Genomic DNA, 22,043 nt, shown 5'->3' with positions numbered 1-22,043 from the left:
ATCCTTCCTATAATGAAGTGACCAGAACTGAACACAATACTCCAAATGTGGTCTAACCAGAGTTCTACAGAGCTGCCACATCACCTTGTGACTCATGAACTCAATACCCTGACTAGTGAAGGCCAACACTCCATACACCACCTTAACAACCCTATCAACCTGCGCAGCAACCTTGAGGGATCTATGGACATAGACCCCAAGATCCCTCTGTTCCTCCACACTGCTAAGAGTCCTGCCATTAACCTTGTATTCTGCCTTCAAATTCGATCTCCTGAAGTGTATCACTTCACACTTCTCCGGGTTGAACTCCTTCTGCCACTTCTCAGCCCGGCTCTGCATCCTACCAACATCCTGTTGTAACCCACAGCAACCTTCTACACTATGATTCATCAAACAACAGTTCTCCATTATTTTTAGAGATGGGAGTATCCTGAAATCTCCCTGTAAACCAGCAGAATTCCAAGTTGTCCATAAGCCACATATTTTGTAGAATTTGAGGAAGGAAGTTTATTTTCATCAGACATCACTCTTAACTTGGCCAAGTAACTGCTGCAGATGGGGTCATTCCGAGCCCTGGGTTCCCTGTTGACTGATTTAATCTAATTAAAGTCACAGCTGGGAACACTGGGGTGAGCTGTCCTGCAATGACCCAACAAAGATCCTTTTCCTCCCTCATTCTACATTGCAAGTATCACTCTGTACAACTTGCGACCCAATTATCTTCCACTACGGTATGAAGGTGAATATTATTGATCTGGAATACATACATTAATGTTTGCAGTGTTGAATTCAACACATTACTATACTTTGCTTCAGTGGAAGTCAACCAGATACAATGTGAGGGTGCTATTCTGGCCAGAGACTGTGTAATGAAATAGTGACGAGAGACGTTTCATGTCTACCTGAGGAGACAGGCCAATGGTTTAACAAAAAAAAAATGTCGGTATGCTAGCCTCAATCTTGTTATTATGTTTGAAAATCAACTGCTGCAAACACTCAGCAGGTCAGGCAGCATCTGTGGAGAGACAAACGGTTAATATTTGAGGTTAAAGACCCTTCATTAGTTCCAAAAGTGGAAAGAGAAATGTTAACTCTGTTCATAGAACATAAAACAGTACAGCACAGAACAGGCCCTTCGGCCCACAATGTTGTGCCGGCATAGCTATTCCCTCCTACCTACAGAATGCCCATATCCCTCTATTTTCCTTTTATTCATGTGCCCATTCAAGCCCTTTTTAAAGCCCCCAATGAATTTGCCTCCACCACCCTATCAGGCAACACATTCCAGGCATCCACCACTTTCTCAGTTTAAAAAAAACCTACCACTCGTGTCTCTTCTGGACCTACCCCCTCTCACCTTGAATGCATGCCCTCTGGTATTGGATTGCTCAATAATGGGAGGAAAAAGATATTGCTTGTCCACCTTATCTATGCCCCTCATAATTTTATACACTTCGAACAGATCACCCCTCAACTTCCGATGCTCCAGAGAAAGCCCAAGTTTGTCCAGTCTCTCCTGATAGCACATGCCCTCTAATCCAGGCAGCATCCTAGTAAACCTCTGCACCCTCTCCAAAGTCTTGACACCCTTCCTGTAGTGAGGTGACCAGAATTGCACGCAATACTCTAAATGTGGCCTAACCAGAGTTCTAAGGAGATGCATCATAACTTCTTGACCCCTGTATTCAATACCTCAATTAGTGAAAGCAAACATTCCATAAGCCTTTTTTTAACCACCCTATCTACCTGTGCAGCCACTTTCGATGAACCATGGATTTGCACCCCAAGGTCTCTCTGCTTTTCAATGCTGTTAAGGGTCTTGCCCTTAAGAGTGTACTGCCTCTTGACATTAGTCTGACCTCATGTTTATCAGGGTTAAACTCCACCTGCCATTTCTCTGCCCACATCTGCAACTGATATCACGCTGTATCCGTCACCAGTTTTCTGCACCGTGCAGTCTTCTACACATCTGTTTCTCTCGCCACAGATGCTGCCTGACCTGCTGAGTGTTTCCAGCATTTTCTATTACGTACAAGTTGCTAGACCAAAACTGACTAGATCAAAGCAGAACTGATCTGGATCTAATGTAAGATTTTTCTCAATGCCCGTGGGACTGTTTTGATTATTGCACTATACATCCAGCTACGTTTTCTTAAAAAAAACTTACTTTCCAAATGGATCGAACTGTGGTTTAAATCAAGCAATATCCAAACATTTTGTTTGCAGAATATTAGGAATCCCAATAGGTGATTCTTACTAAAGGTAATTGACCTGAAATATTGATTCCACAGATGCTGCCTGACTTACTAAATGTATCAACATGTCTTTTTTTATCCAAGTCGGTATCTTGTATTAATTTCTAATGAAATATCTTTGTGTAGATCCCTTGCCAGCCAGCAATCTGAGCCTAACAGCATCAAACTCCAACAGCATTACCATTTATTGGGACAAACCAGCTCTGGGGGATGTAGACTGGTTTCAGTTGGATGTCGGCTTGCTTGGACAGAACAGAGAGGCCACTGAGTCACCCCTTCAGTCGTACGGCCTAACACAAAGTGGGGCTGCCTTCCTTATCGACGGCCTGCCGGCTTGCCAGTGGGTGCGTGTCTCTCTTGTGAGTGTGTGCGAAGGAGCCACGGTGAAGGAAAGCACGAAGGTGTCCCTGGTGGCTGAGACAGGTGAGAATGTTCGCAGGAACAACCGCGTTTGTTCCTTGAGGAGAAATGGATGAGCCATCGGAAGCCTCTCGATGAAAGAGGGAGAATGTGAAAACCAGTTTGCAAAGTGCTGGATTGATTATTGACATTAAGGGCTCTCGGGTATTGGTTTATTATTGTCACTTGTACCGAGGTACAGTGAAAAGCTTGTCTTGCATACTGATTGTACAGGTCAATTTATTACACAGTGCAGTTACATTAAGTTAGTACAGAGTGCATTGAGGTAGTACAAGTAAAAACAATAACAGTACAGAGTAAAATGTCCCAGCTACAGACAGAGTGCAGTGCAATAACGTGCAAGGTCACAACAAGGTAAACGTGAGGTCAGAGTCCATCTCCTTCTATAAGGGAACCGTTCAATAGTCTTATCACAGTGGGGTAGAAGCTGTCCTTAAGTCTGGTGGTACGTGCCCTCAGGCTCCTGTATCTTCTACCCAATGGAAGAGAAGAGAGAATGTCCTGGGTGGGTGGGCTCTTTGATTATGCTGGCTGCTTCACCAAGACAACGAGAGGTAAAGACAGAGTCCAAGGAGGGAGGCTGGTGTCTGTGATGCTCTGGAAAAGGAAACTGTGGTTCTGCCTACCTGCATCATGGGGCATATTGGAAGCAGAGAGGAACTCTACTGTGCACCACCTTAGTCTCCCTATTCAAGAAAGGATGCACTAGTACTGGAGGCTATCCAGATAAAATTCACCAGGCTAGTTCATGGGAAAAGAGTTGTCAAGTCATGGACAGCTGATTTGGAGTTTAGAAGAATGTGGGGCGATCTTATTGAAGCATGCTTATGATCCTAAGGGGGCGGAACAAGATAGCTGTTGATCAACAAACTGATTCAATGGTGTTAATAGTTTCATGGAAGGAAAATCACATTCCTCAAATCGGATAGAATTGATGTAGTGTACAGGTCCTCCCCAAGTTAAAGGTGCCCGGCTTGTGTACAGCCCGTATGTACCTACAAGGGTTTGGGCTACCAATGGGAAGGATTTACTGGCTGTTGCAGGCATCTTCTGAGTGGGAATATCTGAATGGTTGAGTTTAAACCCCTTGGTTTAACTACACCTCATCCTTGGTTGGTCGATGTTTTTATTTAAATATATTGCTGGACACTGCATTTCCTGACTTGGGTTGTGAACAGTTTTTGGGAATGGAATCCTGTTGTAACCCGGGGAGGAGCTGTAGCTGGACTTTCAAAAGTATTACATGGGATAAGGCCACATGGAGTTGGGTGAAAATGTATTTTGCTAAAAATCATAGTGCTTCAGGTGGGGAGTGTGATATCAGGACCCACAGTCTGAATAGTGGGGGTTGAGGAACCTCTAACTTGGATAGTGTAGTTAGTAGTTTTACGTAGAACATAGAACACTACAGCACAGTACAGGCCCTTTGGCCCACAATGTTGTGCTGACATTATCCTGCTCTAAGATCTAGCTAACCCTTCCCTCCCACATAGCCCCCCCCCCACTTCTCTATCATTAGTGTGTCTGTCTAAGTGTCTCTTATGTCCCTAATGTATCTGCCCCCACAACCTCTACAGGCAGTGCGTTCTGTAGGGGGGGGGGGGGCGGGGAAGGAATCCTACCCCTGACATCCACCTTGTATCTTCCTCCAATCACCTTAAAAATTATGTCCCCTCATGTTGGCCAAAGTCTCTGACAGTCCACTCGATCTACGCCTCTTATCATCTTGTACACCTCTATCAAGTCATGGGATGGATACTCTATCAAGTTTTGGAATGGATACCTTCAGGAGAGGCGTCTGTGGGATTTGCCAGAAGTGCTCAGTCAACTTTTCTGGAGTAAAACAAACTGATCAAGAAATAGTCATCCATGTGTTTCACTCAAAGATTATGACTCAAAAAATTCAGTTTCATAATGTTGAGCATTCTTGAAACTTCAAGTCGAAGAAGAGAAAACCGTAGGAATAAGTTTGTTTTTCAGGTTGACAAACAGTTACTAGTAGATTCAGGGAATTTTAAAGATCCAAAGTGTTGATTCCAATTTAAAGATCGTTGATCTAAAACCTCGACTCTTACTTCTCTTTCCATTTATATTAATGGTCTGATTGCAAAGACCATATGATGTATCCAAGTTTGCTGGTTGTACAAAGCAAGATGGGAAAATGAGTTCTTGAGGTAACACAAAGGGATGTAGATAGTATGTGGTGAGAAGCTCTTGAGTGTTGTGCAATAGAATTTTCCTGTGTTGGTTTGCGAATAATCACATTGTGCAGCAGGCAGTTGGGAAAGCAGATGGTCTGTTGACCTTTTTACTAGTAGAGGTTTGGAGTATAAACGTAGGCTAATCTTGCTGGGATTGTAAAGGGTTTTGAAATCCCACCTGGATAACTACAAGTTCAGATTTCCAGACCTAAAGAAGGATGTGGAGTTGCTGCAGTGCAGATTCCCCACATCTGATTCCTGAGACAAGGGGACTCTTCTGTGAGGGGAGATTGAAAGAGACTGGCCTATCCATGCCAGAATGTGCAGTGAACTCAGTGATGTACAAAATTCTGAGAGCGTTTGGCAGGGTAGATATAGAAGAAGGTGTTGCTGGAGAAGTTAGAACCACATAATGTAGACTACCTGTCACACAAACAACTATCTTCTACGTAGATAACTTAGTGCTGAGGCTGTTTAGTTTTCAGTGACACTGGTTTTGACATGCTTAGAAACATTCCCTCAAACATGTAAAAATGTGTCTTCTAACATTTTCAGCTCTGAAGTTTGTGAAGCTTGCTCAGACTGCTGCTTCTGCTGACGGTTACGGTGTGTCTTGGTCAGTCTCGGGAGATCCATCACAAGTCTTCTTCCAAGTCTATAGAAATGGACACCTGCAACTGACCCAGAATCAAACAGAGTATGTCTCAACAGGCCTCGGACCTTGCACCAAAGAGATGTTTACACTAGAGGCGGTGTGTAGGAATGGACCTATGGCTGACAGAAGGTCAATCACTGTGTCAACAGGTCTGGGCTTTTAATCTTCCAATTTTTTTCACTTTCATGTTTAAGAGTTTAGGGTTACAACTTGTTTTCTTGGCAAAATGTGTTCCTTAAACATAGAACATAGAACATTACAGCACAGTACAGGCCCTTCAACCCATAATGTTGTGCTGACATTTTATCCTGCTCTAAGATCTATCTAACCCTTCCCTCCCACATAGCCCTCCATTTCTCTATCATCCATGTGGCTATCTAAGAGTCTCTTAAATGTCCCTAACGTATCTGCCCCCACAACCTCTGCTGGCAGTGCGTTCCATGTACCCACCACTCTGTGTTTAAAAAAAACTTACCCCTGACATCCCCCTTATACCTTCGTCCAATCACCATAAAATTATGTCCCCTCGTTAGCCATTTGTCGCCTTGGGAGAAAAGTCCCAGGCTTTATACAAGGGCTTTAGCTTTATATTTATTTTTCTATCATTCATGTGTCTATCTAAGAGTCTCTTAAACGTCCCTAATGTAACTGCCCCCACAACCTCTGCAGGCAGTGCGTTCCACACACCCACCACTCTCTGTGTAAAAAAAAGGTTTCAAATGGATAGGAAAGGTTTAGAGGAATATGGGTCAAACGCAGGCAAATGGGACCAGATTAGGTGGGCATTGTGATCAGCATGGATAAATTGGGCTGAAGGGCCTGTTTCATTGCTGCACAACTGAGTGTTTAATGTGTCCCTCCTAAAGTGGTCCAATCTAGCTTAAAGAACCAATGTTTCTGTCAGAAGTTTGCATCCAAGTGCTGTCGTAATGTTGGAAATACATTCAGTTTGGTCTTTCATAAAGGCAATGAGATAAATGGTGAGAACATTTTAATGTTTGTTGGGAGAAATGTCACTAAAGCACCAGGACACATTCCCCTGCAGCAGTGGAATTGGTTCCTGTGGTATCTTCTCACACCTCACTAATAGACCGGATGAGGATTTGGTTCAGTATTTCTTCTGACAGAAGATAAGAGAGAGATAAGATATCTTTATTAGTCACATGTACACAGTGAAATGCATCTTATGCGTAGAGTGTTCTGGGGGCAGCCCGCAAGTGTTGTTATGCTTCCGGCACCAATATAACATGCCCACAACTTCCTAACCCATATGTCTTTGGAATGTGGGAGGAAACCGGAGCACCTGGAGGAAACCCACGCAGTCACGGGGAGAACGTACAAACTCCTTACAGACAGTGGCTGGAATTGAACCCAGGTCACTGGAGCTGTGAAGCATTACACTAACCGCTACACTACTGTGTCTGCCCCTCACTACTGATCTCTCCTGAGTGCAGCACTTCCTCAGCCTGGACTCTTCTGCAAGGGTCCAAGATTACTGCCTGTTTTCTTGGGCAGAAGTGTTCCTTATTCGCACGCTACTTGTCTTGTTTTTTTTTATTTGAAGCTAATATCACATCTAGTGGTGTGGGCAATGAGGGCAGAGAGCCCTCCTAGCATTTGCAGAAACACTTCTGTGCACATCCTCTGTGTTTAGCACATCCTTCCTCAAGCGGACAGATGAAAGTCTCTGCATGCCCCTGACACACACATGCATCAGCTCTTGTTGTGGGCTCAATGTCTACTTGAGAGATGAGCACGTCATTCTACACTGGGCCTCCAGTGCTGAGGGGGTGCCACACTGTCAGTGGTGCTGCCTCTTGGAGCACTTGTTAAACTCGATACTGTCTCAATCTGGCTGACCTAGTGTTGAAGAGCAGCAAAACTTTCCTGGCATCCTGGCCAATGTGTGTCCCTCAGTCTACATTAGTATAACTTTATTTTCTTTGCCCGTTTATGCTTGTTGTGGGACAACTCCCATATTCCTTCCAACATAGAAGGAAACTATTCCCTCCTAGTCTATACCAACTCGCAGAGCAATAGAATTCCCCACTAATTTTCCTCAAGACCTACTAAATTCCCATCAACTCCCTCCAGATTCTACCACTCACCCATAGACGAGGACAATTTACAGTGGCCAATTAACCGTCCAACCCATCGCTCCTCCCACCACCCCTCAATCTTTGTACTTGGAGCTGATCCTTGGGATGTGGGAGGGAACCAGGACAGCCAGAGAAACCCATGCAATTACAAGGAGAACATGCAAACTCCTCACAGACAGAATCAGAGGTCGGGATTGAACCGGGGTTACTGGAGCACTGAGGGAGTACGCCACCCTCCAATTCAAAGTTGAGTTTATTGTCACATGCACAAGTACATGTGTGCACAGGTGCAATGAAAAACTTACTTGCAGCAGCATCACAGGCACATAGCATCAGATAAGCGGCATTCACAAGAAAAACATAAATTAATCATTGTACACAATCTTTACAAGAAAGAACACAATTAGAACAAAAATAAAACAAGGTCCATTTCAGTGCAAAGTGATCATGGTGTTGCTAAACAGTAGTGATTTAAGGTTGTGCCGGTTGGTTCAAGAACAGAATGGTTGAAGGGAAATAGCTGTTCTTGAACCTGGTGGTGTGAGACTTCAGGCTTCTGTACCTCCTGCCCGATGGCAGCTGCGAGAAGATGGTTTGGCACGGGTGGTGAGGATCTTTGATGTTGCCTCCTTGAGGCAGCATCTCTAGATACTACTGATGATGGGGAGGGACGTGCATGTGATGTATTGGGCAGAGTCCACCACTCTCTGCAGCTTCTTGCGTTCCTGCTCATTTGAGTTGCTATACCAGACCGTGATGCTGCCATGTTTCCTGAACACAAGGTATTTCACTAGCTGTAAAGCGGAACAGTTCAGGAAGTCACTACACATGGAAAACTCTTCTTTGTTATTTCCATTGCTCCATTAAATACCTCTCTTCCTAGCTCCAGACAGGGTTTCCAACCTGATCTACAAACAAACCATTGATGGAGGCTTCTTCTCCTGGCGTTCCCCACCAGTCCATCATGGAATTTGTGTGCAGGTTGACAATACTTCAGTGGCTTTCACCAAGAGGAGTTATTACCAGGTGTCTGGTTTGTCTGCCTGTACTCGGTATCAGTACACGTTCCAAGCAACCTGTGGACAGTGGCTGAGCGAAGGAACCTCCTGGGTTGCAGTCACAGGTACCCTGGCGTGAGATGATGTCAACTTTAAATGACTTAATAACTGGGCCAAGGTTCAAGGTTCTAGAAAGACTGCATGGAAAGGTATGATAAGCATTCTAGCTCAGAGGATGCATACAACTCCAGGCACAAAGATGTTGCCAGGACTGAAGGACTTGAATTATAAGGAGAGACTGGATAGTCTGGGACTGTTTTTCCTGGAGGGACGGAGGCTGAGGGGTAATCTCAGAGGTTTATAAAATCATGAGGGGGGTAGATAAGATGGATTGTCAGTCTTTTTCCTCTGTTAGGGGCATCTAAATCTAGGGGACATGGGTTTAAGGAAAGATTTAAAGGGGACCTGAGGGGCAAGTTTTTCCACAGAGGGTGGTGGGTATGTGGAACGAGCTGCCAGAGGAAGAGGTAGAGGTGGGAGCAATTACAGCATTTTAAGACATTTGGACAAGTTCATGGATAGGAAAGGTTTAGAGGAATGTGGGCCAAACGCAGGCAAATGGGACTAGCTCAGGAAGACGCTTTGATCGGCATGGACAAGTAGGGCTGTAGAACTGTGCTTCCTGTTACTGTGAGTAAGTGCTGCATCTCTTGCCACACACAATAACCACACCCGCTTCAAAAGCTGTGTGCATGGTGCTGTCTCCTCACTTCAAGGGGGAGACTGAAACTGGATGATCTTTCATCAGGAGCACCGAGGTGTGCATGGGGTTGGGCGTGCTGCCTCCCCTTGTCAACTAGGCAACAGGGTATTCAAGGTCAAGTTCATTATCATGGGCATACATACCCAGGGTATAAATGTCATGGAAAATTAGCTTTTTGCAGTAGCAATACATTACAAATATAAATTTCATAACTTAAATTAACATGAAAATATACATGTGTGACTAAATAAACACTAGTGAAAGTTGAGGGAAGTATAGTCTGAGGTCGGAGTCCACCATTCTCTGTAGCCGCTTGCATTCCAGTGTTGGGAGTTCCTGTACCAGGCCCCTGGTATAGGAACTCCAATGCATTGGAATGGCCAATGTTTGGAGATATCTGGTCCACGTTCTCCAGCACCATGCTCCATGTCAATGGCACCAGTGGGGGTGACTGCTTTAACTTACCAAGGCGGCAGGTCTTCTTTCTGTTTTTCTACTTGAGATCTACAGTTTCATCAGCCATATCAAGTATGCATTGTATGTACCCTGTGTATGTACTGCACACACCCCCAGTTCCCTGTGTCTGACCGTTGCTCTCCAGGACTCTGGTAGAAATTCTAACTGACGGTGTTGGTACAATCTACACTCTTCACAAATCTGACTATTAAGATCTCTGCTACTTCCTGCAAAGGCTTTTTGTTGTTGACATTCTCATCGGCTTATTTACGCACATGCCGAGATACAGTGAAAAGGTTTTGTTTGCGTGCCATCCAGGCAGACAATTCCATACGCGAGTTCATCGAGGTAGTACAAAAGGAAAAACGATAACAGAATGCAGAACATAGTGTTACAGAGAGAGTGCAGTGCAGGCAGACGAATAAGGTGCAAGGGCCACGACAAGGTAGATTGTGAGATCAAGGGTTTATCTTTATTTCCGGGAGTCTGGTTGGAAGATCGGTTGCTCCGTGTGGTTGGTAGATTGCCAGATTTGTAAGCAGATTTAAGAGACCATTGTTAGTAATTCTTAAAGCCTTAGAATTGAGATTTAAAAGTAGAACAGTTATAATAAATGTAATGAATAAATCTGCTGAGAATTGCCACACTCTGGTCCCATCTCGGGATGGGACCTTTAGTATACTTAATGTACTTTCTAATTTGAGTGTAAATCTTGTCTGTGTCCTTTTGGAAAGAATTGCTCACTGTTACTTCTCTCTCTTTCTGTCCTTTTGTGGGGGGCGGGAAAGTAACCAACTGAAAACTAAGCCCCCCAGTTATATATAAAACAGTTTCCCTCCCCCTGATTTGCTTGGGGGCTTCTCCTGGGAAGGGGGGGGGGGGTTAACACTTCCGTGAATAAGGATCCCATTGGCCATTCCTGTGATAATCAGCAACCAATGCAAGGGGGAGGAGGTTGGGAATAATGTGGGCACGTGTTGGTGGGCTACTGACTGTAGTCAAAGCATCTCTCTGGGAAAAGTTGGGAAAACTGGGGGATAGAAGTTAACTAGTGACCTTGGCCAAGTCTGATGGATGGAGGTGCCTCCGTTTTGACCTTGACTAACTTTAGGAATTCCACAGGCTGTCCTATAGAAGCCCGACCTTCCGATCGTAAGAGCATTATCGCTCTGCCCAACAAAATACACGTCCGCATTCACTTCCCCTGGCAGTTTGCGGATTACATGAATGATCCATCTTCACGAGTTTATCAAAAGCTGGCAGGAGTCTCCAGTTCCAAGGTAAGATGGAGATAAAGACCATTTACGTTCAGTAAAGAAAGGGTGCAGAGGGGAACTTCCTGCAACATTCCAGAGCTTGAAGAAATTTCGGCCCTGCAGAGAGGCCGGGGTCATTTTCTTTGGACCAGGGACAGATCGGGGATATTTTGATTATCTTGGTAGGTCTCAATGGAAGAGATTGGGAGGAAGCTGTTTCCTCTGGTGGATGAGCAAGGAAATGGGTGGGGTTTAAGAGAATGGACAAGAAGAATCAAGTGAGATGAATAGATCTTTTAAATTTCAGTGAGTTATAAGGCTGTCTACAAGGCAGTGGATTAAGATTCAACAGGGAGAATCTGATAAAATTTAGGGATTATAGGTAAGAACAGGGACACCAACACCGAACAGAGACTGGGAGTAATTTACTAGCTCTTTAATAACGAGCCGAATGGCCTCTGCTTGTGTAATCCTTCCACCCCTCTTCGAGGGAACGTCTGTTCATGTTTGGAGTAAGGATTTTAACTTGGCCAATCCCATCTGGGTTTTGAGAGGCCAGAATGCATTAGATGAGGAATGCTAGGGGCTACTTTGGGCCAAGGATGGAGAATTGGAGGGTTGAGGTCGGGGCCCTGAGGGTGAAGATTTATTTGGTGGCTTCCTCACCCAGACTGAAAACAAAGATTTGACTGTAAGGGGGCAAGGAATAATTTGAATCTTTAGCATGTGTGCTGTGTTAATCTCACAGGTTGGGCGGTTGTTGCTGGATTCTGGGAAACTCTCCAGTGCCGAAGTGGAGCTGTTGGACCTGGTGAAAGGCAGCGATGCAGTGGAAATGGATGTAGCAGCCGACGTCCGATTCAATAGCACACCAGCAAGCCTCGAGCATCTTCTGTCTGATCTCGGTGATTCTGACGTGTCTGCTGTGGGTGGTGCACTGTTCTGGAACGGTGGGTAAACTATTACCTCCATTGCCTTGTCCCTCCTCCTTTTTGCTCCTGGCTCTCCTCCTCCGGTTGAGGTATCAAACTTTGGAGGGTGGCCATCCTTGTGTGTCTTCATCGGGCTGTCAAGAATCAACCTCATTATTGTGGGTCTCAAGTCACTTGGACTGGTCTGGCTAAAGTGAGAGATGCAAGTGATTGCAGATGCTGGAATCTGGAGCAACACAGTGCTGGAGGAACTCAGCAGGTCAGGCAACATCTGTGGAGAGAAATGGACAGTCGACGTTCTGGGTTGAGACCCTTCATCCGGACTGAAAGAGGGGAGATAGTATAAAAAGGTGGAGGGGAGGGGGGTGGGGGGGGTTGCAAGAGCAGGCAGGCGAGGTAGTGCAGCAGTTAGCGTAACGCTTTACAGCGCCAGAGATCCGGGTTCAATTCCAGCTGCTATCTGTAAGGAGTTTGTATGTTCTCCCCATGTCTGCGTGGGTTTCCTCCCACATTCCAAAAAGACACAGGTTAGGAAGTTGTGGGCGTGCTACGTCGGCGCCGGAAGCGTGGCGACACTTGCGGGCTGCCCCCAGAACACTCTACACAAAAGATGCATTTCACTGTGTGCTTCGATGTACATGTGATTTTAATAAAGAAATCTTGTCTTTTCTGATAGGCGGGTCCAGGTGAGGAGGGGGAGGTGATAGGCAGAGGGGAGAGTGGGGATGGTACCAGAAGCTGAGAGGTGATAGGTGGAGGTAACAAAGGCCTGAAGCTGATGGGATCTGATAAGAGAGGAAGGTGGAGCCTGGAATTGAGGGAGGGAGGTGGGGAGGGCAGACGGGAACAGGTGGGGGGAAGAGGACCCGGGGGGAGGAGTCTTGGGTGATGGGTGGGTGGGTGGAGGAGGGGAAAGATGGGGGCTGGGTAGTTCAGGAGGAGAGGGAAAGGGCCAGAGGGCGAGAAGTTTACCAGAAGTTGGAGAATTGGCAGATTTCCTACCGGGAAGTGTAACTGAATGGGAGGGTTTTAACCACAATTCAGTAATTTAATTAACACCATATTAGCCTCCATCACGATGATGCCGGAGGAACTCAGCAGGCCAGGCAGCTTCTATGGAGAAAAGCAGGTGGGGCCTGACCCGGAACGTTGATCCTCCAGCATCATCGTGTTTTTCACCTAGATTCCAGCATCGGAAGTCCTTTGTTTCTCTTGGCCTCTATTGTTTTCACATTTAAAGAGTCATCCAATGCGGAATCAGTCCCTCCGGCCCATCGAGTCCATGCTAACCACCAAGTGCCAATCTACACTAATCCTGGTTTGTTCTCCCCACGTTCCCAGACTCCTCCACTCACTCACCCACACACCAGGGGCAATTTACAGTGGCCAATTAACCTACCAACCCACATGTCTTTGGGATGCTGGAGGAGTTAAATTGCTGGGTCTCGTGGTGGGATTTGAATGTGTTTTTGATTTCTGTAGCATGGATGGATCATTTGATAAAACTGTAAAGCAACCTCCTTGACCCATCCAAGTATCTCTTCCGCTGGCAGCCATTTGGGTTCCTGCTCCTGTGAGACACTGAGAAGCCACCACAAAGCACAATAGTGTAAAGGGCAGGCACAGTAGTGTAGTGGTTAGCATAACACTATTACAACTCCAGCGACCCGGGTTCAATTCCGGCCACTGTCTGTAAGGAGTTTGTACGTTCTCACCATGTCTGTGTGGGTTTCCTCTGGGTGCTCTGGTTTCCTCCCACATTCCAAAAAAGACGTACGGGTTAGGAAGTTGTGGGCATGCTATGTCGGCACCAGAAGTGTGGCGACACTTGCGGGCTGCCCCCAGAACATTCTACACAAAAGGTGCATTTCACTGTGTATTTCGATGTAAATGTACTTATCTTAGTAATTAGCTGAAGATCTACTTTTTAAACAAAAATAATAATTCTCCTAGTCAACCTTGGATTCCTGTTAAATATGCATTGCACTGATGGTTTTGTGACTGTTTTTCTGTTCCAGATGAAGATGAATGTCCATCAGTCAAGAATGACTGTCCTGTCGGGTCTGACTGTATCAACACCTTTGATTCATTCACATGTGTTTGCCATCAAGGGTACTTTGACCCCAATCATCAAAGCAGAGCTTGTAGAGGTTGGTTTTCTCAACACTTGTTCGGATTGAAACACCAGGTCATCTGTTACAACTGCTGCCCCATGGTTCCAGTGACTTGGGGTTCAATCCCAACCTCCGGCACCGTCTGTGCGTGGGGTTTGCTCGTTCTCTCCGTGACTTGTGTGGGATTCCCCCCAGTGCTCCAGTTTCCTCCCACATCCCAGAAATGTGCTGGTAGGTTAATTGCTGTAAATTTCCCCTGGTGTAGTTGGGCAGCAAAAGAATCAAAGAGCAGTTGATGAGCATGTGAGAGTGAAAATTAGTTTAGTGCTTACAAACAAGGTGCTTATGCATTGAAAAACACGATGATGCTGGAGGAACTCAGCAGGCCAGGCAGCATCTGTAGAGGAAAGCAGGCGGTCAATGTTTCGGGTCAGGACCCTTCTTCAGGACTGAAGATAGGAAAAGGGGAAGCCCAATATATAGGAGGGGAAAGCAGAGCAGTGATAAGTGGACAAAAGAGGGGAGGTGGGGTGGGCACAGGGTGGTGATAGGTAGATGCAGGTAAGAGATAGTGATGGGCAGGTGTGGCGGAGGAGGGGAGAGCAGATCCACTGGGGGATGGGTCAAAGGAAAGGAGGGAGATAAGGGGTAGAAAAAAGATTAGGAAAGGGAAGAGAAGAAGAAATATGGTTGGGGGGTGGGGCGGGGGGAGAAGGGGTGTGGGGATTACTTAAAGTGGGAGAATTCAATGTTCATGCCGTTAGGCTGCAAGGTTCCAAGATGGAAGATGAGGTTCTGTTCCTCCAGTTTGCGCTTGGAATTCTCCTGGCAGTGGAGGAGGCAGAGGACTGACATGTCAGTGATAGTGTGGGAGGAGGAGTTGAAGTGACTGGTAATGGGGAGATGTAGATCCCAGTTACAGACAGAGCTTTAAACGAGCCCACCAGTGAACTACATCCCAGTGCTAAATGGTCAAATCCTTCTGAGAGAGCGTTTCAGTTGCACGGAGAGACTGGGTTTGTTCTCCCCGGAGTGGAGGAGGCTGAGGGGAAGCCCAAAAGAGGGTGTATGAAGTTGGGGAGGGTAGACGGTAAAAATCTCTTGTGGTGGTGTCTAAGACAGTAGGCCATGGGTTTGAAGAGAGTAGTAGGACGCTTAAAGGGGAGGTTAGGGGGATCTTTTTCACACACAGTGGTTGAAGTCTGGCATGTGTTGCCTGACGAGGTGGTGGAGGCAGAGACTCTAGCATTTAAGAAGCATCTAGACAAATACTTGAATCACCAAGGCATAGAAGGGAATGCACTTATTGTGGGTAAATGGGATTTGTGTAGACAGGTGGGCATTCTGAGCTAAAGGGCTTCCATGATGTATGACTATTGGACTGTCCAGCCCCTAAGTATCCACCCTTTCCAATGGTCTTACGGATGTTGTAATTCCATCTGAATTACCTTTTCTTCAAACCTCCAGCGGGTGAAGGTCTGTTCTCCAAGGACAGCACCCAGGCCCCAGGAATTGACCCACTGGAACTTCTGAGTGGAACTGTGGGTTCCATGACTAAAGTGCAGCAAGAACCTCTCTGGGAGATGCGATGTGGCATGTGCATCTTTCCAGTGGCTGACCTGGGAGTGCCTGTTCTCTGCCCTAGGATCATAATGTGTATCAGAACCTTTTTTTTTCCCCCTGCTAGATCATGGGGTGTTCACAAACTGCAGAATGGATTTGATGAAAATTAGCGTGTCAAAAGAATTCCTGGCGGATCAGGCACAGCGGGGTCTGAATCTGGTCTTGAACGATGGGGTCTGTGGAGTAGAAGAGGAGTTGGACTTCTACACGTTCACTGTCACCGACACCAAGACTTATTGTGGAGGGCAACTCCAGGTAAGGGGGACCTTTTCATTGACGTTAAAGTGGGAAGGTTAGAGGGGCCCCACTGTGTGATGTGGGTAACCCACACTGACCCAATTATGCAGGACTTCACAGCATACCACAAGTGAAAAGTCTAGTTAACCCCATTAATTTGAATTAACTTTTCTAATACATTTAATAAAATTTGCATGAGTGTAAATTAATAGTTAGTAATAAAGTGTCGATCTCCAATTATCTTAAAGAACTGTTTTTGTTGTCTTTTCCCAGATGAATGAGACACACCAAATATTCAAACACGTCATTACTAATGAGTACCATTCTGAATCTCCCATCATCAGGGAGCCACCCCTGATGTTCACTGTGAATTGTGCCTATTCTAAGAGCTCCTTGGCAAAAATGCCTCTGGATATGATCCCACAGATCAGGTACGCTTGAAGTTTAACCTTTTTGTTCAGTATTGCAGGTTTTAAATTACTAAACTAATCCAAAGGTTTAGGCCGTGTGTTTCTTTCTTTCTCTCCCCCTCCCTTTTTCTTTAATTTTCTTTTCTCTTCCCCCACCCCAATCTCATTCTCTTCATGTTTATATAACTTCTGAAATGATCCCTTTTGCTTCAACTCTCCCCATGGCCAGTAGCTGCACTTCCTGGAAAAAGATTTCTCTGGATATCTTTGTGTTAATTAGTGCCTCTCGAATTAGTGGAACTCGTATTATTATCCATAGTATTTACATACAACAGTACAGCACAGGAACAGGCCTTTCAGCCCATGATGTCTGTGCTGAACATGATGCAGAATTAAGTAAAATCTCTTCTGCCTGCACATGATCCCTATCGCTCCATTCCCTGCATATTCGTGTGTGTATTTCACAGCCTCTTAAATGCCACTGTCATATCTGCCTCCACCAGCACCCCTGGCAGCACATTCCAGTCACCCTGCACCCTCTGTAAAACAAAAAAAAACTTGCCCCACACGTCTCCTTTAAACTTCCCCCTCTCACTTAAATGCATGTCCTGTAGTGCTTGAGGGGAAAGGACTCTGACTGTCTACCCCATTGATGCCTCTCAATTCAATATTAGGTCTTTTGTCAGGTCCTTTTTTTTTATCAGATCTTCCCTCAGCCTCCACTGCTCTGGAGAATATAACCCAGCCTCTCCTTGTAGCTCATGCTTTCTTAATCCAGGCAGCATCCTGGTGAACCTCTTCTGCACCATTTCAGAAGTCTCCATATCCTTCCTGTAATGGAGTGACCATTTATTGAAGTGGTCGAGAAAAGTCCAGTCTCCTAAACAGTTTTGTTTTTCTTGTTTGTTGAAGGATGCTTGACCCGATAGTCGGGTACAATCGAGATCCTCTCCAGCTTGCCATCTTTCTCTACAAAGATGACACTTTCTCACCCGATGCCATGTATGGAGAAGCTCCAACCATCGAACTTAATGAGGACCTCTATTTAGAGGTGGGTCCATCTCTGACTGAGAGCTCGGAGGCTGCTTTTGTTTTGGAAGTGGTTTCCTGTTGGGCCACTGTGGCAGCTGACTTGCTGGGAAGACAAGTGTTCCAATTCCTCCAGGATGGGTGAGAATCTATTCCCTAATAAACCTGATGAGTTTGGAGATGGTTTACGAAACAAATACCCAGGATGTGTTGCCTTCCAAAGAAAGGTTGGGCAGGCTTGTATCTGTTGGTGTTTAGAAGTGTGAAAACGGACGATTGAATACTGAAAGGCCTAGATAGAGTGGATGTAGAGAGGATGCCTCCATCAGTAGAAGAGTCCAGGATCTGAGGGCACAGCCTCAGAATAAAGGGATGTCCCTTTAGAACTGAGATGAGGAGGAATTTCTTCAGCCAGAGGGTGGTGACTGTGGAGGCCAAGTCACTGGGTGTATTTAAGGCAGAGATTGATGGGTTCTTGATTGGTAAGGTTTAAAGGTTATGGGGAGAAAGGGGTTGAGGAAAAAAAAATCTGCCATGATTGAATGGTGAGCAGACTCTGGGCCAAATGGAAACACAAGATCCATAGAAGTCTTGATAGGGCTGATGAGAGAATTTAGAAACCAGGGGAATATTTTTCTAGGGTCAATGTCTCTACTTCAAAAGATGGGAAGTAGAATCTTTTGAATATTTTAAATCACAAGTCAGTTCTTCAAAAGCTAAAGGGTGAAAAGTTACCACAGAAATGGTCATGGAGAATACAGCTCAGAAACAGGAGCTTTGGCCTACTGAGTCCGTCACACACCTACTGGGTTAGTGTGGCGTCGTGGTTACAACCAGAACAGCTTTGATTTTGTTGAATGGCAGAACAGGTTTGAGGGGCTGAATGGCCTGGTCCTGCTCCTTGTTTGTACGTAGAGCAAAGCTTCAAAGTCCATCAGGTTTGGTGGTATTTGATGTGGCTTGGTGCCAAAATGCAGACCGACTCCAGTTGGGTAGATCAGATGGGTTATTGGTGTTGTCTGTGACTCCGATGGTAACGTGTGTACCTATGGATCTGAGCATCATCACAGCTTGTGTTTCACGGCAGCCCTGAGGGAATGCAGCGCTGTTGATATGGTTCTGGTGGGTCATTTCCCACCACACTGAGCTGGAGAATAGACTTGATTTCCCTGGTCCTTGTCCTCCAAGCTGGAGTAGATAATCTGGAAATAATTACCTTGCTGCTTTTGGAATCTTGCTGTGTGCAGCTGGGCTCCTGGGTTGTCTATGTCACTATAATAAGTATGCTTCAGGAGCACTTCATTGGCTGTAAAAACACTTTGGAGCATCCTGAAACCCTGAGTGGTCATTAAAATAATGATAGACAGAGAGGGGCTTCTACAGAAGGAATCTAAGATCATAAGAATGTGTACAAGATGGTTTTACAGTGAGCAGCAGGGCCCTGGGGGATGCTGTAGAACAGAAGGACCTAGGGGTACAGGTATGTGGTTCCCTGAAAGTGGCGTCACAGGTAGATAGGGTGGTGAAGAAGGCTTTTGATAAATCATTTGGCCGATGGTATCTCTGACAATGCAGCACCCCTGCAGTACTGCACTGAAATTGCTGCACAACTCTCCAGTGTGAGGCTGATGAGATGGTTTTGGTGTCAATTTTCTTCTCTGCTCTATTCTCTCCACTAGTTGTCCTGTAGACGAGACCTTCAGATGGTATTCCATTAACGGGTTGAGCAGCAGCACTCGATTTGCCATCAAAATGTTCCACTTCACGGAAATGGCCAACTGTCCCATTTACCTGCATTGTCGGGCAAAGATCTGCAATGTAGAAGCCGCCACAGACTGTTTAACGGTAGGTTGACTCTCTAATTCTGTTGGGGAAAATATTAACTGGATTACTGGACTTTTTTATTTGTACCACCTCAAAGTATTTGTGTACGGAATGATCTATCTGGATGGCATAAAAGCTTTTCACTGTATCTTGGTACATGTGACAATATTGGTTTATTATTGTCACTTGTACCAAGGTACAGTGAAAAACTGGTCTTGCGTACTGATCGTACAGGTCAATTCGTTACACAGTGCAGATACATTGAGTTAGTACATAGAGTGCATTGATGTAGTACAGGTAAAACCAATAACAGAATACAGAGTAAAGTGTCACAGCTACAGGGAAGTGCATTGCAGGTAGACAATAAGGTGCAATGTCATAAGGTAGATTGTGAGGTCAAGAGTGCGTCTCATTGTTTAAGGGAACCATTCAATAGACTTATCACAGTGGGATAGAAGCTGTCCTTGAACCTGGTGGTACGTGCCCTCAGGCTCCTGTATCTTCTGTATCAATAATAAACCAACTACCATATCCCTCACTGGTAGTCATGCGATATAATGAATATACATTTCATTGAGACAATATACAGAGGAATACATGTGATGCCCAACATCAGGCTGGCTTCTAATTTGAACATTGAACAGTACAGCACATCAGAATCAATCGGGTTTACTTTCATCATCTTGTATGATGTGAAATTTGTTGTTTTTTTGGCAGCAGTACAGCACAAAGACATTAAGAAGCTATAAGTTACAAACTAAATAGTGCAAAAAAAAAGGAACAATGAGGTAGTGTTCATGTCTACCAGAAAGCTGGCAAAAGCTCGTGCCCTTCTATTTCATCTTATCTTCTACATTGATAACCTTTTTCTTCCTCCCCAGGAATGTCCCAGTCCACAGATCCACAAAAGACAAGAACAGAGAGGAGAGACAACACCCCAAGAGCCTGTGACTGGACTTGTTTCCACGGGACCTATAGAGCTGCAGGGCACTAACTGTGCGTACCAGAGATCGAAGATCAATCTGCTGGAGGAACTCTGTGGGGGTCGAGCAGCATCTGTAGGAGGAAAGGAATTGTCGATGTTTTGGGTCAAAACCCTGCATCAGGACAGTTCCTCGTCTCCCCACCCACAAATGCTGCTTGGCCCACTGAGTTCTTCCACTTTCCAGTATCTGCAGTCTTTGACTCTGCCTGTATGAGCTTCATGGACCAAATGGCCTCCCTCTGTGTACCAGGGAGTTGGTTTAGATTCAACTTCTCAGTAAAAGTCTGGCTCACTGTGAAAAGAAAAGGTCCATTTTTGTGTGGTAAAAAGTTTTTTCCAGCATAAAAGTTGAGATGCATGCAATTCCATCCTCCATTTTGACTCTAATTTAGTGGATGCTTTTGGGTTCTACATTAGATTTCAGATAACCCTTTCCCTCTTGTCCCTCTCTCCTTCCCTCCCTCCCTCTCACTGCCAACCTCCCCAGCCCCCCATCACCCACACACCCCTCCCACTGGGTCCCCTCCCCCTACTGTTCCCATCTGCCCTCCCCACCTCCCTTTGGTACCACGCTCCACCTTCCCCTCCCATCAAGTCCACCATTGGCAGCCCTTTATCACCTCCACCTCTCACCTCCCAGCCTCTGTCGCTGTCTCCACCCTTCCCTCCCCTACCTAACTGCATTTGCCTACCGCCCCCTCCTTGACTGGACCCACCCATCACCTGCCAGCTCTTGCCCCACTTCTCCTTCTCACCTCTTCATACTGGCTATCTGCCCTCTATTCATTCAGTCCAGATGAAGGGTCTCGACCTGAAACGTCGACTGTCCATTTCCCCTCCTCAGATGCTGCCTGACCCGCTGAGTCCCTCCTGCAGTTTGTTTGCTCCACAGAATGTTGAATGGCGACAGTTTTGCTAGAGCCGAGCGACAGCTGCACTACCCGCTGCAGGATGAGGTTCCTGTACGATGGGAGTGTCTAGACTGGTGTAGGGGATAGTGATTTAGTTGAAACAAGATTTGAGCATTAATTTTTCACTTGAAGGGTTTTAAAAGAACAAGTTGGATATGGAGTGTCAGTGGGAGGGGAAGAGAACTTTATGATGGGAAGTTAATAGAAGTGAAATATCCAACACAAGATGGGAAGAAGAGAAACAAAGGACTGCAGATGCTGGAATCTAGATAATAAACACAATGCTGGAGGAACTCAGCAGGCCAGGCAGCATCCGTGGAGAAAAGCTGCTTTTCTCCACAGATACTGCCTGGCCTCCTGAGTTCCTCCAGCATCGTAGTGTTTTTCATGATGGGAAGAACATCTACAGAAGTTCAATGATCGATACCATGGTTGTGGGCTCTTTGAATCTCCCTGTGAATGAAATATTTAAGCCAATGTTTGCTATTATACTCTAGGGCATCAGATGAAACCCCTCCTCTGGATAATTGGCAGTGTAACAGGAACATCTCTGCTGATGGTGGTTGCAGTTGTTGCAATGAAGGTTATAAACAGCCGTGTGCGGTTTGGAACAGCTTAGTTCTTGATTTGAAGTTTGAGGGTATCTTCTGCTTACTGAGAAATGTTTCGTTCACTATCTACCTGGTACTGAGACGAGTTCTGAGCATCTGCAATGGGTGTTTAAAATAAAAGCAAATTAATTGTCCTGTCTCGTGAATTTTCTGATCTGCTTTTACTGAATTGTTTTTATTATTATTGGTTTATTATTGTCACTTGTACTGAGGTACAGTGGAAAAACTTGTCTTGCAAACTGATTGTACAGGTCAATTCATTAC

General features: G+C 45.5%; 1 protein-coding gene across 1 annotated transcript in view; it reads left to right on the top strand.

The window, feature by feature from the left end:
• The window catches only part of LOC127578154 (uncharacterized), a 32,620-nt gene extending 10,698 nt beyond the window's left edge, over positions 1 to 21,922 (top strand). The window contains exons 7-18 of the mRNA XM_052029775.1: positions 2,382 to 2,678; positions 5,432 to 5,680; positions 8,514 to 8,753; positions 10,970 to 11,127; positions 11,852 to 12,053; positions 14,054 to 14,185; positions 15,837 to 16,027; positions 16,283 to 16,440; positions 17,332 to 17,589; positions 19,128 to 19,293; positions 20,154 to 20,268; positions 21,666 to 21,922. Of these exons, the coding sequence (XP_051885735.1) occupies positions 2,382 to 2,678; positions 5,432 to 5,680; positions 8,514 to 8,753; positions 10,970 to 11,127; positions 11,852 to 12,053; positions 14,054 to 14,185; positions 15,837 to 16,027; positions 16,283 to 16,440; positions 17,332 to 17,589; positions 19,128 to 19,293; positions 20,154 to 20,268; positions 21,666 to 21,787 (2,288 nt within the window). The 3' untranslated portion in view covers positions 21,788 to 21,922. The remainder of the gene's footprint in view (positions 1 to 2,381; positions 2,679 to 5,431; positions 5,681 to 8,513; positions 8,754 to 10,969; positions 11,128 to 11,851; positions 12,054 to 14,053; positions 14,186 to 15,836; positions 16,028 to 16,282; positions 16,441 to 17,331; positions 17,590 to 19,127; positions 19,294 to 20,153; positions 20,269 to 21,665) is intronic.
• Positions 21,923 to 22,043: the final 121 nt, after the last annotated feature.

The sequence above is a fragment of the Pristis pectinata genome, chromosome 15 (assembly GCF_009764475.1).
Source record: "Pristis pectinata isolate sPriPec2 chromosome 15, sPriPec2.1.pri, whole genome shotgun sequence".
In the NCBI taxonomy this organism is placed as follows: domain Eukaryota; kingdom Metazoa; phylum Chordata; class Chondrichthyes; order Rhinopristiformes; family Pristidae; genus Pristis; species Pristis pectinata.
The sequence above is the reverse complement of the archived record's forward strand: the minus strand, read 5'-3'. Positions and strand labels throughout refer to the sequence as shown.